Here is a 17,637-nt window from a genome sequence, read left to right on the forward strand (position 1 = left end):
GGAGCAAGGTGGGACTGCCCAGAGTTAGCAGCATTTGCTGCACTTCTCTCTTGGAAGCTTTACTGCATTTTCTGCAAGTCACAGGCATGCCTCCAAGGCAAGGTCTTGGGCAAAAGCAAGGTTGGGCTGAGACACTGAACAGGCACACAACATGTCCCTGTCCAGGATTAATAGTGAACAGCCCCTGCAGCAAGGGAGAAGTCCTTTTAGGAAAGGCAGAGAAGTCCTTTGGATATTGGAGTTACTCAGCCAGGACCACTCTCAGCAGCCAGGCTGGATGTGCCTAGACCATGCATGGGAGCTTCAAAGCGGCTGAGACCTGTCCCATCTGCTGGTGCCTGGTGTGCCGGCTCCAAGCAGCTCTGTGGGGGACTCTGCTGCAGGGACACAATGGGGGCTGCAGCCACAGGGGTTATTTATACCTACCACCCGCTGTGGGTGTAGCTGGGGGCAGGCACAGCTGCCATGGTCAGAGCTGATGCCCACAACAGGCATCCAGGTGTAGCTGCAGCACTCAGAGCTCCCTGCTTTCACCACAGCTGAAGAAGCTGATGGATTTTATTTTTCTTTGCCTGCTCCGTTGGTCTCCATTTGTTTCAGGGAGAACAGACAGGCTTCTCCCAAGCCTGCAGCCTCACACAAGCATGTGAGATGGTCATTGCAGGGGTAGTCTGAAGGAGGTGGCAGGGAGATCCTCCCCATGGGGCATGGGAAGTGCCTTCCACCCGAGACCCCAGAGGACAGCTGTGAGAGCCCACACACACCATGGAAAGAGCAAGCCATCGCACAGCATGCATGTCCTGGCTCCGCAGCTGCTCCCAGGTCGTGACTCACCAAAGAGCCATGCACAGCTGGATTTCCACCCCTTGCCCCACAGGCCTCTGGTTTACAGCTGAAAATCTGCAATGACATCCACTGTTGCTTCTCCATCTGCTTCTGACAGAGCCAGTATCCCATATGCCTGCATTGCCCTGCTGGGCCAGCTCGCCCCCCAGTTCGGCTGCAGGGCGCTGAGACTCAGGCTCTCCCGGTCCAGGCATTGGAAGAGACCTTGGCCGGGTGTCCGTCTGCTCCATCTGAACCAGACATCAGCCCTGCTGCCGAGCCCGGGGGGAGAGTCCCATCCCCCTAGGAAGAAATCCCTGCCCCACACAGACCAAAGACAGCCATTCTCAGGCAAGTCTGCAGAACAGTTTGGGTTCATCCTGCCCTGTGCAGATGGTGCTTCCAGTCATCATGTATCTGCTTAGTGTGGGTCTAGAGAGCACAGTTTCCTGCCTCTAGTCTGCTTCTGAAATGGAAAAAAACAGAAATCCTCCTGCAGGACCTGCTGACACACTCCCAGATAGCAGGAGAGCTGGGACATTCCTGGGATAAGCAGATTCCTGTCTGCTCTGCACTCACTCGCCTTTTCCTGAGCTGGGTGCTGGGTTCCCACCCCAGCAAGCTGTTGCCTTTTCCCTTGTTGCCCTGTGCCTGTGAGAAGTTCAGCCAGTGAAGAAGACTTAGTAAATGACATTCCCGCAGTGGTTCCAGGGCATTCTATTTATTTATCTGTACTTTGGGTTCATTGTTTTGCAGCAGCATCCACCAGCAATTAATGCAGAAACATCCTCTCCAAAAACCTCTTTAGAGAATCCCTCCCAAGCAAAGAGAAGGAAAGACTCCTTAAACTGGAAGATTTGGAGTAAGAGACAGCAAGATTATTAATCCACACTTGTATCACTTCCACCAAACAAGCTGCTCTCCTTTCTCTCCTTTGGCAGCAGCATTGTTCCCTCTTGGAGAGCATCAGGGTTGTCTCAGCTGCGTCAACCTGGATCTGCCCAGCCCAGCTTAAAATGCGATAAAGAAATTTGGATTTTGAACGGGGGTTAGCTGGAGTTCAAATCTCAGCCCTGCAAACCTCTGAGCTCAGACCTGGAGGGGTCTTGTCCTGTTTGCTGTTTCCATCAGAGTTCGTGCAGTCACTTGAGCTGGGAGCAAGAGCTGGGCACGCTGGGGTGCATCAGCTGTGCCCGAACTGCCCTGTTGGCATGTGGCAGGAGACCTCGAGCTGGACCAGCGAGGCCAGCAGTGCTGCCAGGGCTCCCGGGGCTGATGAGGCCCCTTGGGTGATCTCCTGCCCATCCAGTGCCCCAGATGGCATCAGATGACCTTCTAAGCATGTGTGAGGTCCAGTTTTCCTCCTGGCAGCCTGACACCAAAATCTCCTCTTTGATGAGTCCACTAAGCCTTATAAATGCAGAGAGGACTTTTCAGGACTTCCTTTGCAAGCTCTCAGTCATTCCTGGAGCTTCCTAAAGCTGCTGAGATTAAAGAATCAGCCAGTTGCTCCAGGCTCTTGTTTCCCTCTCCGTGTGATCCCCCTCCATCCCACTGCTGGCAACACACATGCGGGCCTGGCAGTGTGCCCCTCGCAAGAGGCAGGACCCAGCTGTCCCCACCATGTGCACAGAGGACCACGAGCACCCCTCACTGCCACCCACCCAGGGCTCACCACCGTGAGCTCGGGGGCCATTTCCAGATAGGACTGCATCACTGCAGCAGGCTTCTTTTTGCTTTCGCTCAAAACCAGAGTTTAAGCCGCCACGTATATAAATACGCCACAGAAATCCCAGTTATAATTATCTTCCTGGCACTGTCATTTGTCTAAGCCCTTAGAAGAGGGCTTAGCCTCAGGCTACAGTGAAGAGCACTAAGCAATTGCCACGTTGTCAGTTAGAAAAGACGTGGTTTCTTTTCTCTTCTTTTTTTTTTTTTCTCCCTAAAATTTTTTCCAGATGTCTTTTTTTTTTTTTTTTCCTTAGAAGAACCAGCAGCTGTACGATTTCAATGCGAGCCGTGACTAATCCAGCACAGAGAGCATTCAACTCCTTGGGGTGTGAATCAAGCAAATGAAACTTCGGTTTGGGGGACGTGTGACCTCTGGAGCCAAACTGGACCTATGAGTGGCACTGAGCTGCACATGGAAGCTGGAGACACCTGTGGTGGGAGGAGAAGATGCTCCAGGTGTCACAGGTTGTTGGTTGTGTTAGAAGGACCCACGGGGTCTTAGACACCGTCGCAAAGCTGGCCTCCACGTGGACCTGAGAGGGTCGCTTAGGGTATTTTATGGGTGTCTCTGTGAGCGATATCAACATCCACATACCAGTACCCAGGGATGGCTTTTGCATGGGGTGTAGCCAAGTAAAGAAATGGGTGAAGACTTTCTCCTCTTCTTCTTTGCCACTAGCCTCCTGAGCTGCCTGATCACAGAGATTGACCGTCTCACTGGGAAATGATGATGGATTCTCACAGCCCCCTTCCCTATCTTTTTCCTCCCTTTTCCCTTTTTGTTTTGTTTATTTTTTTGTTTCTTGTTGGCCATAAGGATGTTTAGTTTTACATCTGTTTCTTTCACATGCAGAAGTGCCGAGAGGCCAGACAAGGAGCGAGCTGATAAAGAATCACAAATCACGAAGTAACTGGCACCCAACAGAGCAAGGAGCCAGCACAGCCCGGCAGGTCGGGACAGACCAGTTCCTGTGTTGACATCTAAATCCTCATCAACATCAGAGAGAAGAGTTAAGCACCCAGATGGGTGTCTCAGCCCCTCTCAAAGACAGAGTGTAATCATGAGGAATGAACCCAAACTCCAGGCTGCCAAGACAAAACACAAGGTCGCATTTTGTTATGTTCTTGGGTGTCCTTCACCCAGCACCTGCAATCAGACTGATGGTGGCCAGATGACTTGTCCTTAACCCTGTGGGTTACATGAGCCACCAGCTTTCCAGCAGCCCCTGGGGAGCAACCTTGCATTGCCCTGGACAGGGTGAGGGTTGGTGCCACAGGTGGATCACAAGCCACAAAGAGCTGAACTATCTGCAGTGCTCAGGACAGCCCTGTATGTCATGGAGACATTCTTCAGGGATGCGCAAATTCACACAGTTTGACAGCCTCTCCTTTTGGCTGCTGGTTTTACTTTGCAATGCAGTACCATGTCCACGCTGGTGCATAAAGGTGTGCTGCCTGGTTCTGCCAGGGGAGAAGATGAACCTTAAATCCTCTCAGTCATGGTGAGATGCAAGCACAGGGGAGCTGGGTTGTCACCCTGAGCATAGAGAGGAACAGATGGGAAAAGTCAACTCCAAACAGCTTTGCTGTCTCTCTGTCCCTGGCTGGGCAGCTGCTCCAGCTGAGTTACGATCTGTAAGGTCAAAGTATTTAATGATGTGTCTGAAGAGACCATCAGATTCAACTGACCAGCAGTTCTCACTGTGGGTTTTGCTCAATCAGTCCAGATCTGCTGGACAATAACCACAGCAGAGAGACCAATCTACTGAGAACCGCATCTACCAGCCCAGCATTTCTCTGCCTAATTGGAGTATATTTCAGACATGTCATAACTCTCCACATTCTCTGGCTCATTCTTTCCTCTCCCCCTCCACAAGGCATCAGTGTTAGGAAAGAGGATGGGGAGTGAGGCACTCTCCTGTCATCCCCTGCATCCCCCTGAGGATGAAAAACACCAGCTCAGGGGCTGAATTACCCCGCTGTGAAATGATAGCATTCAACATTTGAAATGCAGTAGGCCAAGGTGCTAGGAGATGGACAAACCAAGCGGAGAGACGGTATTCCTCCCTGCTCCCCCAGGCTGTTAGTCTGAGAGAGCCAGGGAACTGACAAGCTCATTGCAGCAGTGCAGGCAGCTGCTGTGTCACTGTCTCCACTGGGAAGGTCGCGCTGGGGGCTGAGCTCTCCCTGCGAGAGACCCCCTTGATCTCCAGCCCCGCTTGATTTCTCTGGTCTATCCTTTGGACCCAGGCTGTGCCTCAGTCTGTCTCTGGGGTGGGTGGGACTGCCCACTGGGGAGAGAGGGAGAGGAAGAGACCGATTTGGAAAGATAGCAGAGAGGAGGAGGAGGAGGAGAGGCAGCGGGAAACCCAGCCCACCCTTTGGCTTCCTGCTGCCTCCTTCTAAAACCTGCAGATTTCTCCAGCCCGTCCAAGCGCCTGAAGTTTCCTCAGCCCTGCTGCCGGGACTGCGAGGTATGGCCCGAGACCTTCACATTTGCCTTTGCTATTTCTCCTGGCATGGGGGTCCTGATAGCCCCACTCAGGGGGTCCCTGGGGCAGGAGCCGCCCTCCCAGCCTGGGGGGTGCGCCCGGTGCTCAGCAATGCATCAGTTGGTGCGGGGAGGTGGGCACTCCCTACCCTAACTGATGCACTTAGAGACCCCTCCTGACTTCTCTTTTTCCTCTTTGCAGCGTCTCTGCTCCTAAACTGCATCCCTTATTGTATTTCACCGCCAGATTGCTAGCTTTAACACTTTGGTGGCATCTGTAAAGGTTTAACCTGCCCCATTTTTTCTCTCTCCCCGCTTTTTTCCCTCTGGGTTTCCAGTTGTGGGGTATTTCCTTAGCGAGATGCATGAGACCAATGTCTGGGGACATCAAACCAACCTTCAGAGCAAATCAGATCTAGTTACAAACCAGTCCCGATTACAGCCAGCCTGAGGTGTGTTGGCAGGTGGTGTTTTACTCACCAGATAATCTAGATGAAGAACAAAAGAGCTGTCGACTTCATCTCAGCATTTTTATGTTTTCCAGTACAGCCACTCTTATTTCTTCTAAAAAAAAAAAAAAAAAAAAAGGAAAAAAAAAAAAAAAGACACTTGGCTTTTTGTTCCAAGCAGACCTTGAAACCGTTTCAAGTCCTGCTGCCCTGGTTTGCTTAACTCCAGCTGATCAACTGCTAGAGAGACAGAGGTTGCAGGAGAGCAGGAACAAAGCTCTTTTTGGTTTTTTTGTAAGTTTTAAGAACCTGGGCTCAGTCATGCACAATTTGAGGTCCACACAGATAGAGCCGAGGACTTGTTTCCTTTAAAGGCAGCCGCTGTCCTTCCCGTCCCGGTGACGTGCATGGCAGTCTAAGCTCTTTGTGCCCCTCATCTAAGAAAGCTCCACTCTGTTACATGCAGCCAAGAAAAGGAAACTTAACGGGATGGGAGCTGAATTCCCACCCAAACCAAAAGGCAACAGTTTCAAGTTGGAGTGAAATCGGGGGCACCGGGAAGGTCGCCAGTACTCAGAGTCCCCCACCGACTTGAAACAGCCCAAAACCTCAGCAACCCTCCAAAAGCACAGAAGTACGTTGCAGCCGTTTGTCAGGGTCGATCAGGCGACTTTTGGGTGGAAATAAAAGGTTGTTGCATTCAGCGCCGCAGTTAAAGCCAAGCTATTGTCTGCCACATAGGCAGGAGCAGGGATGCGGGTGGCGTTGGGAGGGGGAAGAGGAAAAATAAACTTTTCAAACTTTTTTTCAAGCCCTTCCTTCCAACAATCCTCTGCTCTTCCATGACTCAGCCCCAGAGGAATGTCGGCTCCCATGGAAACCCTTTCTGGGTCCTCTGGTCGGAGGGATGGCCGGGGCTGTTATCGCTGCAGTGGCTGTGGCAGGGCAAGTCCAGGGAATGCTTTGAAGATGGTTTGCATTTCTGTAGAATATTTAGTGGACAGTTTCTTCTCTCCCTCCTCTCGTGGAGCTATGCAGGATCAGCTTGCTGTATCCCCCGGGAGCCAGAGGGACCGCTTCCACCTGGCACAGAAGTATCCAGGCTGCTTTTGGCACTGCCCTGCGTCCAATGCAAACAAAAGGAAAAGCTCAGACAGAACACAAAAATGCTGTATCACCTGTCCTTCCCACTGAGGTCTGCAAAGGGCTCGTCGGTTTGCAGCCCAGGTCTCATCCAGGCATTTTTCCTGGTTCTAATTTAAGTGTTTCCCATTAGGGATGCTTTTTGCAACCTAGACAAACGGTGACAGCTTCAAGCCAGAGCACAACTGTAGCGGCATATGGGCTCCTGCCCTTATCAATAAGCCCTGTAAGATCTGGAGCATTTATAAGTGCAATCAGACCTGCTCGACTCCCTGCAGGGGAAATGGGTTAATACAGCATCGTGGTGTACGCGTGTCTTTAGTGGCTCTGCAGGGACAGATGTGGTAGATTGGGTTTTTCCCCTGTGTTTTACTCGGAGTGTGTAAGTATATGCATGAGCTAAAGGGAATTCCATTTCATCTGAGCCTGCATGCTGCATGTGAGGGGACTGTGCAGGTAGCTGGAGCCAGGATGGTTTCTGCCCAGTCCCCTGCTCCTGCCCTGCTTGCCTGGGACCCAGCGCAGCTACAGCACATCTGGGTGAGCCAGCACTCCCAGCAGCATGGCCTGGACATGCAGGGACCTGTTACAGCAGGGAGCTTTATGGGGACTCACACAAACAACTCTGACTTCAAATCAAATTTTAGCCCTGGAGCAGCTGCCTGAGTAAAGCACAGAGGGTCTTGCTTGCACAGGGGGGTCAGGGCCAGGCAGCGGGGTCACAGCCCTCGCCTGGTGTCTCTGTGGTGGCTGCACTTGGTCACCCATCTGCACCTTGAGAACTATGGCCCGCGGTGGGGTTTGTAGGCAGAAGGTTTTTCTGGGCTGGTCCTGCCTTTACAGTCAGTCAGAGGTGCTGGGGCACGTCGGACGCTGCAGAGCTCGGAAGAGCGATGAGCAGATGGGGGGTGGGTGCGGGAGACCCTGTCACGCGGGCTGGCTGCCTGCGGTGAGGCTGGGCTGGGGTGCAAGAGGGACACCGAGCCACGGGAAGGTTTTTGCCCAACGATGACCCACTCCTGCTCTCCACTGCTGGTGGTGGGAGCAGGCCCTTCGTCTGGGTTAGCAGTGGAGGCAGCTGGGGTTACCCCTGTGGCCTCGGGGAGGAGCTGTCAAAGTGGCCACGCAGAGACTCCTCCCCACACTAACGTGGCATCCCAAAGGGCTTATGCAACACTGGCCAGGGCCAGTGCCACATGGGCCACACTCCACCACCCACAGACCCTCCACCAAAGGCTGCACCCACAAGGCTGCACCCTTGTCCTCCCCCAGAGCACAACGGCCCCCAGGCTGGGCGGGAGGAGACGAAAGGGACCCACAGAACCCAGTGGCACAGACTCTCCTCCGCACATCACTGCGGGACATCTTCCCCAGCAGGAGAAACTTATGATGATGCTACAGGACTGGGGGGAGGGTGGTAAAGAGTTTGCTAGAGTAGCCTGCCTTGAATTTATGGAGATGCTGAGGGTCGGTCTCAGACCTCTCCGCACCCCATGGTTCTCTTGTTATGGACATTTCTACAAAATACAATGAGCAGCCAGTGCTAAGGGACAGCCTGGGCCATGCTAGAAAGGTGAACCACTGAGAGGGGTTTATGGGAGCCACAAGACTTTACACAGCAACAGGGAGCTAAAGTCCCCACTTAGGATGCAAGTGGGGTCAAGTGCTAGAAGGGCAGTGCAGGCCATGGGTCCTGCAGCCCATGGGTGCCTGGCTGCCTTCTGCATCATTAGCAGTAAGGAGGGCAGGCCTGAGGAGGGGATGGGACTATGGAAGCTTTTTTTACTGTATATTCAATAGCCCTCTCCATGCCCATGACGCGCTGCTTTCCAGCACCTTGTAAAGTGCTGGCTTCTGTTGATTCCTTTAGGATACAGAAAGGTGTAAGTCCCTGCTTGCTAAAGTCTCTTTCCCAGTCCTGCCTTCCTCTGTCCCAAATGACCCCTTGCTCTGCCCCTCACATTGTCCTCTGCCCTTCATGGGGCTCTCGCAGAGCAGTGCCAGGCATTCCCAGTGCGGGGCCCCTCACAGGGATCCCCCTCCCCAGCACCTCCATCTGTGGGATGGATGCTAAGCTCATGGTATGGCCCAGCTGCCAGCTCCTAAGAGCATGATCTTGGGCAGCCAGACCATGGTAGGTGCACAAGGAAGGAGACATGCACCATGGGTCAGGCCCTTCTGCCAGAGCAGCTCTGTTCACAGGGCTCCTGAGCTGTTATTTCAGAATTTTTGGCCACCAGGCATTCAGGAAAGACCATGCCTTTGCAAAGACCCAGGGGCTCACAGACGCTGCAATGTCCACTGTGCACAGACCCTGCCACCAGGAGGATGTTGTTTTTCAAATAAATTTGTTTTCCCATCTCTGGTGTGAGACAGCTCTGCAGAGATTGTTTGCTCAGACTCTTTTGCGCTCCTTCTGCCTCCAAACACAACACTGGCAGCTCTGACTGTCTGCTGGCTCCTAGCAAGTGTGTAATTCCCTAACCCCAGCTTACTGCATGCCCAGACTTTGAAATTCAGTGTTTTCTGGGGGCTTGGGGAAATGATCTGAGATGGCCTTGGTCTGAGGTTGAGTTCTTCTTAATGCTACCTTCCACATGTGCAAGCACTGCCCCCTCCTCCAGGCTGGGCACTGCCGTGTTTCTGCCCAGCGAGCATCACTGAACTTCAGAGATTCTTCCAAAGCAAACAAGCCCCTTGGGAGAAGCCCAGGAGGAGTCTTTACAAGCCAGGGAATGGCAGCAAGGGAGGAGATGGCCAGATTCACCAGTACTTTTCCATCTCCCCTCCTTCCCCCCTGCCACAAACCACCCCTCCAGAAGTGAAGAACCAGTGAGTGATCTCTCCTGGCAAATGCCGGAAGAGCTCTCGGCAGCCTCCAGAGCAAATAAAGGCAAGAGGAAGGGACAGCATGTACCCAGTGGGAGAGGAGGCAGCTGCTCAGCTGCAGCCTGGCCAGAGCAAGGGGGCTCATCCACCCCCTCCTCAGGGTCCTCCATCCCACCGTGGCAGCTAACCCCACCACCCGGTGCTCCCAGCCTTCCCACATCCCTGGGAAGCTGCCCTGTGTGCCCTGACACCTATTTTGCACGGGCACCCTGCTGTGGCTGGGTTAGTGCTGAGATTGGAAGGAGGGTTTCAGCCTCTGCATGGCCAAACCTTGCTAAATCAGAAAGCCCAGCCCAGCCTGGCTGGTGCCCTGGCAGCACAGCGTTGGGGTGGTTTGTACCCGGAGAGCTGCCATGCACGGGGAGGAAGCAAAAGGATGCACTGGCAAATTAGATATCCATCCTTGCTCGCTGGGAGGGAAGAAGACACCTTGTCCAACACTCTGTCCCAGCAAAGCCATCCACCCACCCAGCCGCAGGGAACTGGTGGGCTGTGGTGCCCCGGCCGTGCAGGTGGAGCAGAGGAGGGTGAGCAGAAGGGAGGCAGCGGAAGCTCTGGCAGGGTGACAAGTCCCCTCGCTGGCAGGAGACAAACCAGGGGTGTTTCTCTCTCCCAGCAGGCGGAAGGGAACGGGCAGCCCTCGCTGTCAGGAGTGGGATGCCACTGGCATATTAAGTGGCTAGCTGAGCTCCTATCTGCCCTCACACAGAGAGGCTCAATCCTGCCAAACAGGAACCAGGGGGGACAAGGACAGGCCAATTTCACCAGCTGCGCTCCCCTTCTGGCTTGCATCGTGGCTGGTGTTAGCGGGGCTGCCTGGCTCACTCATCATATAGAGTCCCTGCAACGGCCCAAATCAGGAGGGTGCAAAGGGCTTATCCTCCTGGAGCTCATCTCCTGGCAGGACACAACCCCAAAGAAGCATCTTGGATCCCTCAAACCCAGTCTTGGGACCATCAGATCTGAGCAGGGAAGGGAAAAACTATAGTAGGGACACCAACATTTGGGGGTGCTGGGGATCGGGGACTGGTCTTTGATACTCCTAGAAATGCCTGCGTCCATGTGGGAAGGGGTTTCCTAAAGGATTTAATTCTAAAGCACCTCATCTCACCGTCTGTTATCTCTTTCCTTCCTCCACTCCCATTTTCCCTCTGAATGACAAATAAAATGGTAGAGTTCCATTGCTTGTACCTGGGGCTCATATCAGGGGCTTTTAACATGAAAAAACTCCACTTTTTGGTCCAAAAGACCTGTGAAGCAAAGGGGAGCTGCTATTTTGACTGTGATTTTTCGAAAGGCATCCAGTAAAGCAACAGAAATCTAAACCCCCACCATCCCATTTTGCAAAATCAAAAGAATTTGTCTTGGAAACATGATTTGGCTTAAGGTTTTGGCTAGAAAAGTCAGCATGTGGGTCTGTAATATTGAACAGACTAGGCAGGAAACAAAGAGAACGCCCTTTTCTAAGTGTCTGCCTGCCAGCGTGAGCTCAGCCCGGAGCCGAGCGGCACACAGCAGCCTCCTTCCTCATCCCTCCTTTTCCTCTCCTTTATTCAGGGTCTGCTGAAAGATGAGGGCCTGGATTCTTTTCCTTCTCTGCCTGGCAGGCAAAGCCCTGGCAGCTCCGGTAAGTACAGGAGACAATGGAGCCTCTCTGCTGTCAGGGATGTCCATCCCATGTATATCTGATGGGGATTTTCTTTTATAACAAATAAAACCCTGAGGGATGGGGGGAAGCAAGGCAGGGAGGAAACCCAAGAGTGACCTGTCGCAGAGGGTCACCCGTTGGGACCGTCCTCCCCATGGGCCCCAGCTCATGGTCATTTTCCCCTGCAGCAGGAGGCTCTGCCTGATGAGACGGAGGTCATTGAAGATCCCACCACAGAGGTAGGTGACTCTGCTCCTCCTCATCACCCATCCCTTGCAGCACCCACCGCTCTGGGAAGAGCACCTCCAAAGCATGGGGGAGAAGGGGTGATAGGGGGGCTGCTTTTCCCCCCAGGAGCTGGGGCAGAGCTCTTTGTGAACCCCCATGAGAAACACTGACCTCTTTTGCAGGAGCCCGTGGGGGCTAACCCCGTCCAGGTGGAGGTGGGAGAGTTCGAGGAACCCACAGAGGATGTAGAGGAGATTGTCGCAGAGAGTAAGTCATTCTTCCCTGCCCTCCAGCATGCAGAGACATTGTCCCTTCCCTGGGTGGAGAAGCTTTAGCCACGACAAACAGTGAGGGACTTCCTTGGGAAGGGCTGTAGCACAAGGACAATGCCAACCTGGATGCACGCTGAAAAGCAAAAGAGGTGCATGGCCTCATCCCAGCACTGGATTCTCTGTAAGCCCTTTTTGCAACAGAAAAGCCATTGTTTCATGTGGCTATAGAAAGGAGCCCAGGATTAGCCTGAGGGCTAATGTGGACTTCTAGAAACCCTCACATCTTCCCAGTACAAGAGATACTCAGGGCTGCCTCTGGTGAAGTCTCTGTCTTCCCTCTGTGCTGAGATGCCCCAGGCAGCTCGTGGGAGGTGAGGATGGGGCAGGCTCTGACTTTGCTCCCTGCCCTCTCCCAGACCCCTGCCAGAACCACCACTGCAAGCACGGCAAGGTGTGTGAGGTGGATGACAACAACTCACCCATGTGTGTGTGCCAGGACCCCGCCAGCTGCCCAGCCACCTCCGGCATCTTTGAGAAGGTGAGGGCAGAAGCTGCTTGATGGACTGGAGTGGGGAGGGACCCCATAGGGGACATTGCCAGAAATGGTGGGGGAGACAGTCAGGGTGGCAAGGTCCCCATCTGGCCTCAGCCAAAGGTGACCAATGAGCCATTGTCCACCTCAGGAAACAAGCTGAACATCTCATTTGGAGGCTCTCCCTGCTGACTCCCCAGCAAGCTGGGCTTTGCTGTCTCTCACACACCATCTCCCCATCCCATGCAGGTCTGTGGCACCGACAACAAGACCTATGACTCCTCCTGCCATTTCTTTGCCACCAAGTGCACCTTGGAGGGAACCAAGAAGGGACACAAGCTGCACCTGGACTACATCGGGCCTTGCAAATGTAAGTGAAGCCATTCCCTTAGACAAGGGGACCCCTAACCTGAGCACTGTCCCCTTGTCCATGGGCTGGGGAAGAGCAAAGGTCCAGGCAGGCTCAGGGCTGAGGTGGGAGGGCGCTGGGTCTGTGTGTCCAGGGTCTGGGGCTGCACATCCAGACATTGCACTGACCACTATGTATGGCTTCCAGTCATCCCTGCCTGCCTGGACACAGAGCTGACCGAGTTCCCCCTGCGCATGCGGGACTGGCTCAAGAATGTGCTGATCACCCTGTATGAGCGCGATGAGGACAACAACCTGCTGACCGAGAAGCAGAAGCTCAAGGTGAGGGACTTGGGAGGGAGCCTAAGAGCTCACTCCGCCAGCGGAGCCCATCAAACAAGGGGAGCCCATCCAGAACAACCTGTGGTCACCCCATGTAAAGCCCCTCCCGGGGTGCCCCCTTGCACCCCATTCCCTTGCTGACAAGGTCTCCCTGGCCTCTCCTTATGACAGGTGAAGAAGATCCATGAGAACGAGAAGCGCCTGGAGGCTGGTGACCACACCGTGGAGTTACTGGCCCGTGACTTTGAGAAGAACTACAACATGTACATCTTCCCCGTTCACTGGCAGTTTGGGCAGCTGGACCAGCACCCCATCGATGGGTGAGTGTCAGCAGAGCAGGACGGGGGCCCCTGCCAGGACCCTCTCCTGCCCAAGGACCAGGGTGATTTGGTGGCAGAAGGTGTCAAGGCAGGCTGCAGATGTGACACAAGTGGGTGGCTGATGGCAGAGGCACAGACAAAGCCCTGTGGAGGGACAAACCCTGCACACATCTGGCAAGAGCCGGGGTAAACAGGGCCGGAGTACAGGCAGTTTTGCCTTCTGCAAACAGCTCTTCTGCAGAAAGAGGAGCCTCCCCCAGCCTCAGCTGCTCCCATAACCCTTGGGTGTGGAGTTTCTGTCTTCTCAGATTTACTGTCGTATGATAGCTCCCTAAAATATCCTAGTCCAAAGGCCTCAGGATAACTTCAGCAGCTGAAATAGCAGCTGCTGGCTTAACTGTGAGCTGGAGATGAGCATGAGAGCAATCACACACACAGACCCATGGGGTGGGGGCAGCTGGCAAGGACCCCCAGCTGCTGGCTATTTTGTGACTAGCACAGCCGGTTGCAAAAGCAGACACTAGTCCTTGACCTTCATGACACTCCATGGCCAATAACTGGGAGGGCACTGGGACAGCAGTCAAACCAGACAGAGAACTGGAGCCAGCATCCAGCACCTGGCAGAGCATCTCCCATCCCATGGGAGGGCAGCTGGTGCTGGCAGGCAGCACTCTGACCGTGCGGTCACCTCGGCAGGTACCTGTCCCACACTGAGCTGGCCCCCCTCCGTGCCCCCCTCATCCCCATGGAGCACTGCACCACCCGCTTCTTTGAGGCTTGTGACCTGGACAACGACAAGTACATCGCCCTGGAGGAGTGGGCCAGCTGCTTCGGCATTAAGGAGCGTAAGTACTGAGTGGGGAAGGAAGGGGGTGGAGAGGACACTGAAAAGCCCCCCCAAAGCCCCCACACATGATGAAGCCATGCATTACAGCTGGTCCTGGGGAGGGGTATTGCAGGAGCAGTGGTACCCTGGCAGCATCTACCTCCTAACCTTGTCTCTCTCTTTTTCCTTCCACAGAGGACATAGACAAGGATCTTGTGATCTAAACCCCCAGCTTCCTTCCCTGCTGCCAACTTTGTCTTGTTTTAACCTTCCCACTTCCTTTGGTTTTTAAACCGCTTTTGTTTTGTTTTGTTTTTCCCTGGGAACAAGGTGCTAACATAGATCTAAACATACGTAGTGATGGTGCTAAGAGAAATAACAGTCCTCGTTCATAGCCTAATTATTACCACTAGATTATTCACTCAGCTGTTTCCACAAGCTCTTACCAGCCCTTTCTCTCTCCAACAACTCTCTACCATTGACTGACCCTGTTCCTGTCCTAAATATCCGCTCTGTCTCAGTATCCGCTCTCGGATCGACTTCTCTTAACTTCTTACTAACAGCACGTTCTTGGACACGCCAGCGCAGACGCAAAGACCTCCCAGCTGATTGACTGTCCCCAGTTACAGACCGCCAGCAAGGGAGGGCAGAGCCAGAGGATGTAGGAGGATGGGGCTTTTCGAGCAGAGCGGCTGTGGGTGACACTGCAGTCACCCAGCTCATGGTAGGGGGGGATGGAGAGGGGTGACTGACGTAGAGTGGCAGGATTTTGTTTTCCTTTTTCTTTTTTTCATTCCCAGGGCTTGAATTTAGCAATCATTGGGCACAAAAGAAAGGGGCTAATCAAACAAACGGATAGGAAAGTGCACAAAATTTACAACAAATTAAGATGAAATGCATCCCATCCTGTAAAATCCCCTCAAAAAAAAATAAAGGTTTGAAAGTGCTACATGCTTTACCGTTGCTCAATGACCGTTGTGTTTTCTGGGCTGCAAAGGGAGACTCGCCGCCTGTTCCCCCGGGGTGCGGGTGGCTGACCTTGCTGTAGCAATTCTGCTGTAGCTGAAACAAAGCTCTTGGCTCTCTCCAAATCACTTGTGTGCCCCTGAGCACTTCCCACCTATGCCTTGGTCGTGCTTAAATTCCAGCCCTGCTCTCCCAGGGAAGCTGTGACAGTCTTGGAAGGGATATTTCTGCTCAGAAAGAGGCGTACTTACCACATACTCAAGGGAAAGGCTGTAATATTTTTTTTCATGTTGTGGATTTTGGGGTTTAAGGGATGGGCGGGAGGGAAGGGAGAAGGTGTTTGGATTTTGCTTTATACAGAGGGTCCTGACAGGAGCGAAGGGATGGTTAAGTCTCACAGGCTGAGAACTCTTTTTTTTTTTTACCTTTGAATGTTTCCTGTGCCTTATATTATTAAATTCCTGCCACAGTGTGAGCAACCTGATGAGTCTCTGTAATAAAAAATACTGATTTGAAACACTGACAATAAACAAGCTTGCAACGTTCCTCTGTTTTGTCCCATCCCAATGAGGGGGATTGCACACACATCACCAACTTCACACATGTGTTCAAGGTACAACACAGGCATCCCAACCCCAGGGAAGAGTCTGGTCCAAAGTAAGCTGAGGTGCTTCAGCCAGTTACAGCCCGTCACCTCATTCATCAGGGCTCCTTGGAGATATTGTTCCAACGGGCTCATTGGAGTCTATCAGATGGGTAATGCGAGGGCAGATGGAGCTGGAGCGATGCAGGCAGACAGGGTCACTGCAGCAGCCAGCACAGACACTCACATGGGTCTAAGGCCTTTGCTTTCACGAGCAATAAAATCCCTGGGAAAGGCAAAAAGGCACAACAGTAGAAAAATAAACACTGCCATTTGCATGAGCTAAAAATACCCATGTTGCAAGAGCTCTGGTTAAGCTGTGAGGTCCCCCGGTTAACAGTCCCTTGCTGGATGTGCTCCAGGCACAGCTGTAGGGTCAGATCCTGCACAGGGTCAGTCCTGGCTGCAGAGCCCATCGGGGACGGTCACTTTGCAGATGCTTTGCCAAGCCATTTGAACCCAGTGGGAAAGCTGATGCCCGGAGGGACCGGCTGAAGGAAGGTTTTTCACCCCTGCCTGGAACCCCAGGGCTCATTGCACCCAGCCACGCTGCTTTCTGAGCTGTCAGGCAAACGGGGGGTTCTCAATGCAGACACAGCGAATGCCTCCCCAGCTCAGGGACTGCTACTGCAATTTGGCAGACATGGCACTGTGAGGGGCACCACTGTCCATGCCCCCCACCTGCAAGATCCAGCTGGCTGCAGCAGGCATCGGCTGCCGAACCACCTCCAGGTCAGGAGAGCTGGCAAGAGAGGATTTGGGCAGGGGGGAGGACGGAGAGACAGGTGGAGACTGGAGGAGATCGGCCACCCTGTGCAAACCCGCTTTCCAGTCGTTCCCTCTCCGCCAGAAACTCCCACTCACGTTCCTCTGCCAAGACACAGCCACATTCCTCCCAGCTCCAGCCCTTCCCATCAGCGCCAGCGGACAGACACCGGCAGCTTCACTCCCATGCAAGGGAAAGCTTTCCAGCCCTCCGCTCCTCTGCCTTGCTCCCTTGGGCAGGAATCGGCTCTAAATCACAGCAGGTGCCACCAGGAGAGCCGGTTGTCACAGCTCAGGAAGGTGAAGGGATCCATCTCTGAGGCCATGTCCCATACCAGGGGACAATACTCATGTCCCAGCAGTCTGGCGGATCCCAAAGGATCCAACTACTCAGCACTATTATAAGTACAGCTGTCTTGGCTTTAGCTGAGCATCAAAGTGAGCTCAGGAGGTTGCAGCTGGGCCTTCCTTAACCCTTCAAAGGTCACAGCCTGAAGCATCGAGTGGCTGGAATTTCACTGCCTTGGGGCAAATGCCATACATGGGGTTACATCAGGACTCAAGAAATAAATTGGCCTTTTGAAGCTTTCAGACCCACACGGTCAGCAAGGGTAGAACAGAACAGCTCTTTCCCTGTTACAGCCGAAATCGAGCCTTCCAGTGCCTGCACGGCAGAAAAGAAACTCGCCTGTACTTTCCAAGTGGAAATTCTCCTTGTGGTTAGTGCTGACTGAGGACACAGTTTGCAAACTTGAAAAAAAAAGAAAACAGGAAAATAACGGAGAGATCCGGATCTAACACCAGCCTGACACAAGCACAACCTGACCTGAGTGCTTCAGTGCATCTGCAGGCAGAGGTGGTTAATTTTGCTGTAGTTACTCAGGGCGACACCACAGAGCATCTCACTGAGCATCATCCTGCATTCAACAGGGAAAAGATGGGAAAGACAAGGATTCATGGAGATTAGTGCTTTGCTGTCTGTTTTCCTGACCTTTCCTTTTACAAAAGAAACAAACCGTGGCATACATACTGCATTAAGGTTTGTGGCTTAAATATTCCAAATGCAGGCGATGCAAAAAGGTGACAAGCCAGGATCAGCGTGACCACTGCAGTCACACTCCTGGAGACAGCCTGGGCTCCCAGGCTCCCTGTCTGCCAGGTGTAGCTGCACCCAGGGATGCTTCTGCTCTAGCTAATGGTGCCACTGGAAACCCACGGG

The 17,637-nt window shown here is 53.4% G+C and overlaps 1 protein-coding gene across 2 annotated transcripts; it reads left to right on the forward strand.

Moving 5' to 3' along the window:
- The first annotated feature begins 4,876 nt into the window (after window positions 1-4,876).
- SPARC (secreted protein acidic and cysteine rich) lies at window positions 4,877-15,555 on the forward strand. 2 transcript variants are annotated; one of them, XM_056349245.1, is made up of 11 exons: window positions 4,914-5,030; window positions 5,678-5,790; window positions 11,086-11,155; window positions 11,365-11,415; window positions 11,587-11,671; window positions 12,093-12,214; window positions 12,458-12,578; window positions 12,765-12,898; window positions 13,070-13,218; window positions 13,915-14,063; window positions 14,240-15,555. In XM_056349245.1, exons 3-11 carry the CDS (start codon window positions 11,099-11,101, stop codon window positions 14,266-14,268), a joined length of 897 nt encoding a protein of 298 aa, XP_056205220.1. In that variant the 5' UTR covers window positions 4,914-5,030; window positions 5,678-5,790; window positions 11,086-11,098; the 3' UTR covers window positions 14,269-15,555. The 2 variants fall into 2 exon arrangements, with proteins under 2 accessions (XP_056205219.1, XP_056205220.1); XM_056349244.1 differs by lacking the exon at window positions 5,678-5,790 and having other exon boundaries at window positions 4,877-5,030.
- Window positions 15,556-17,637: the final 2,082 nt, after the last annotated feature.

The sequence above is a fragment of the Falco biarmicus genome, chromosome 8 (genome assembly GCF_023638135.1).
Source record: "Falco biarmicus isolate bFalBia1 chromosome 8, bFalBia1.pri, whole genome shotgun sequence".
Lineage (NCBI taxonomy): Eukaryota > Metazoa > Chordata > Aves > Falconiformes > Falconidae > Falco > Falco biarmicus.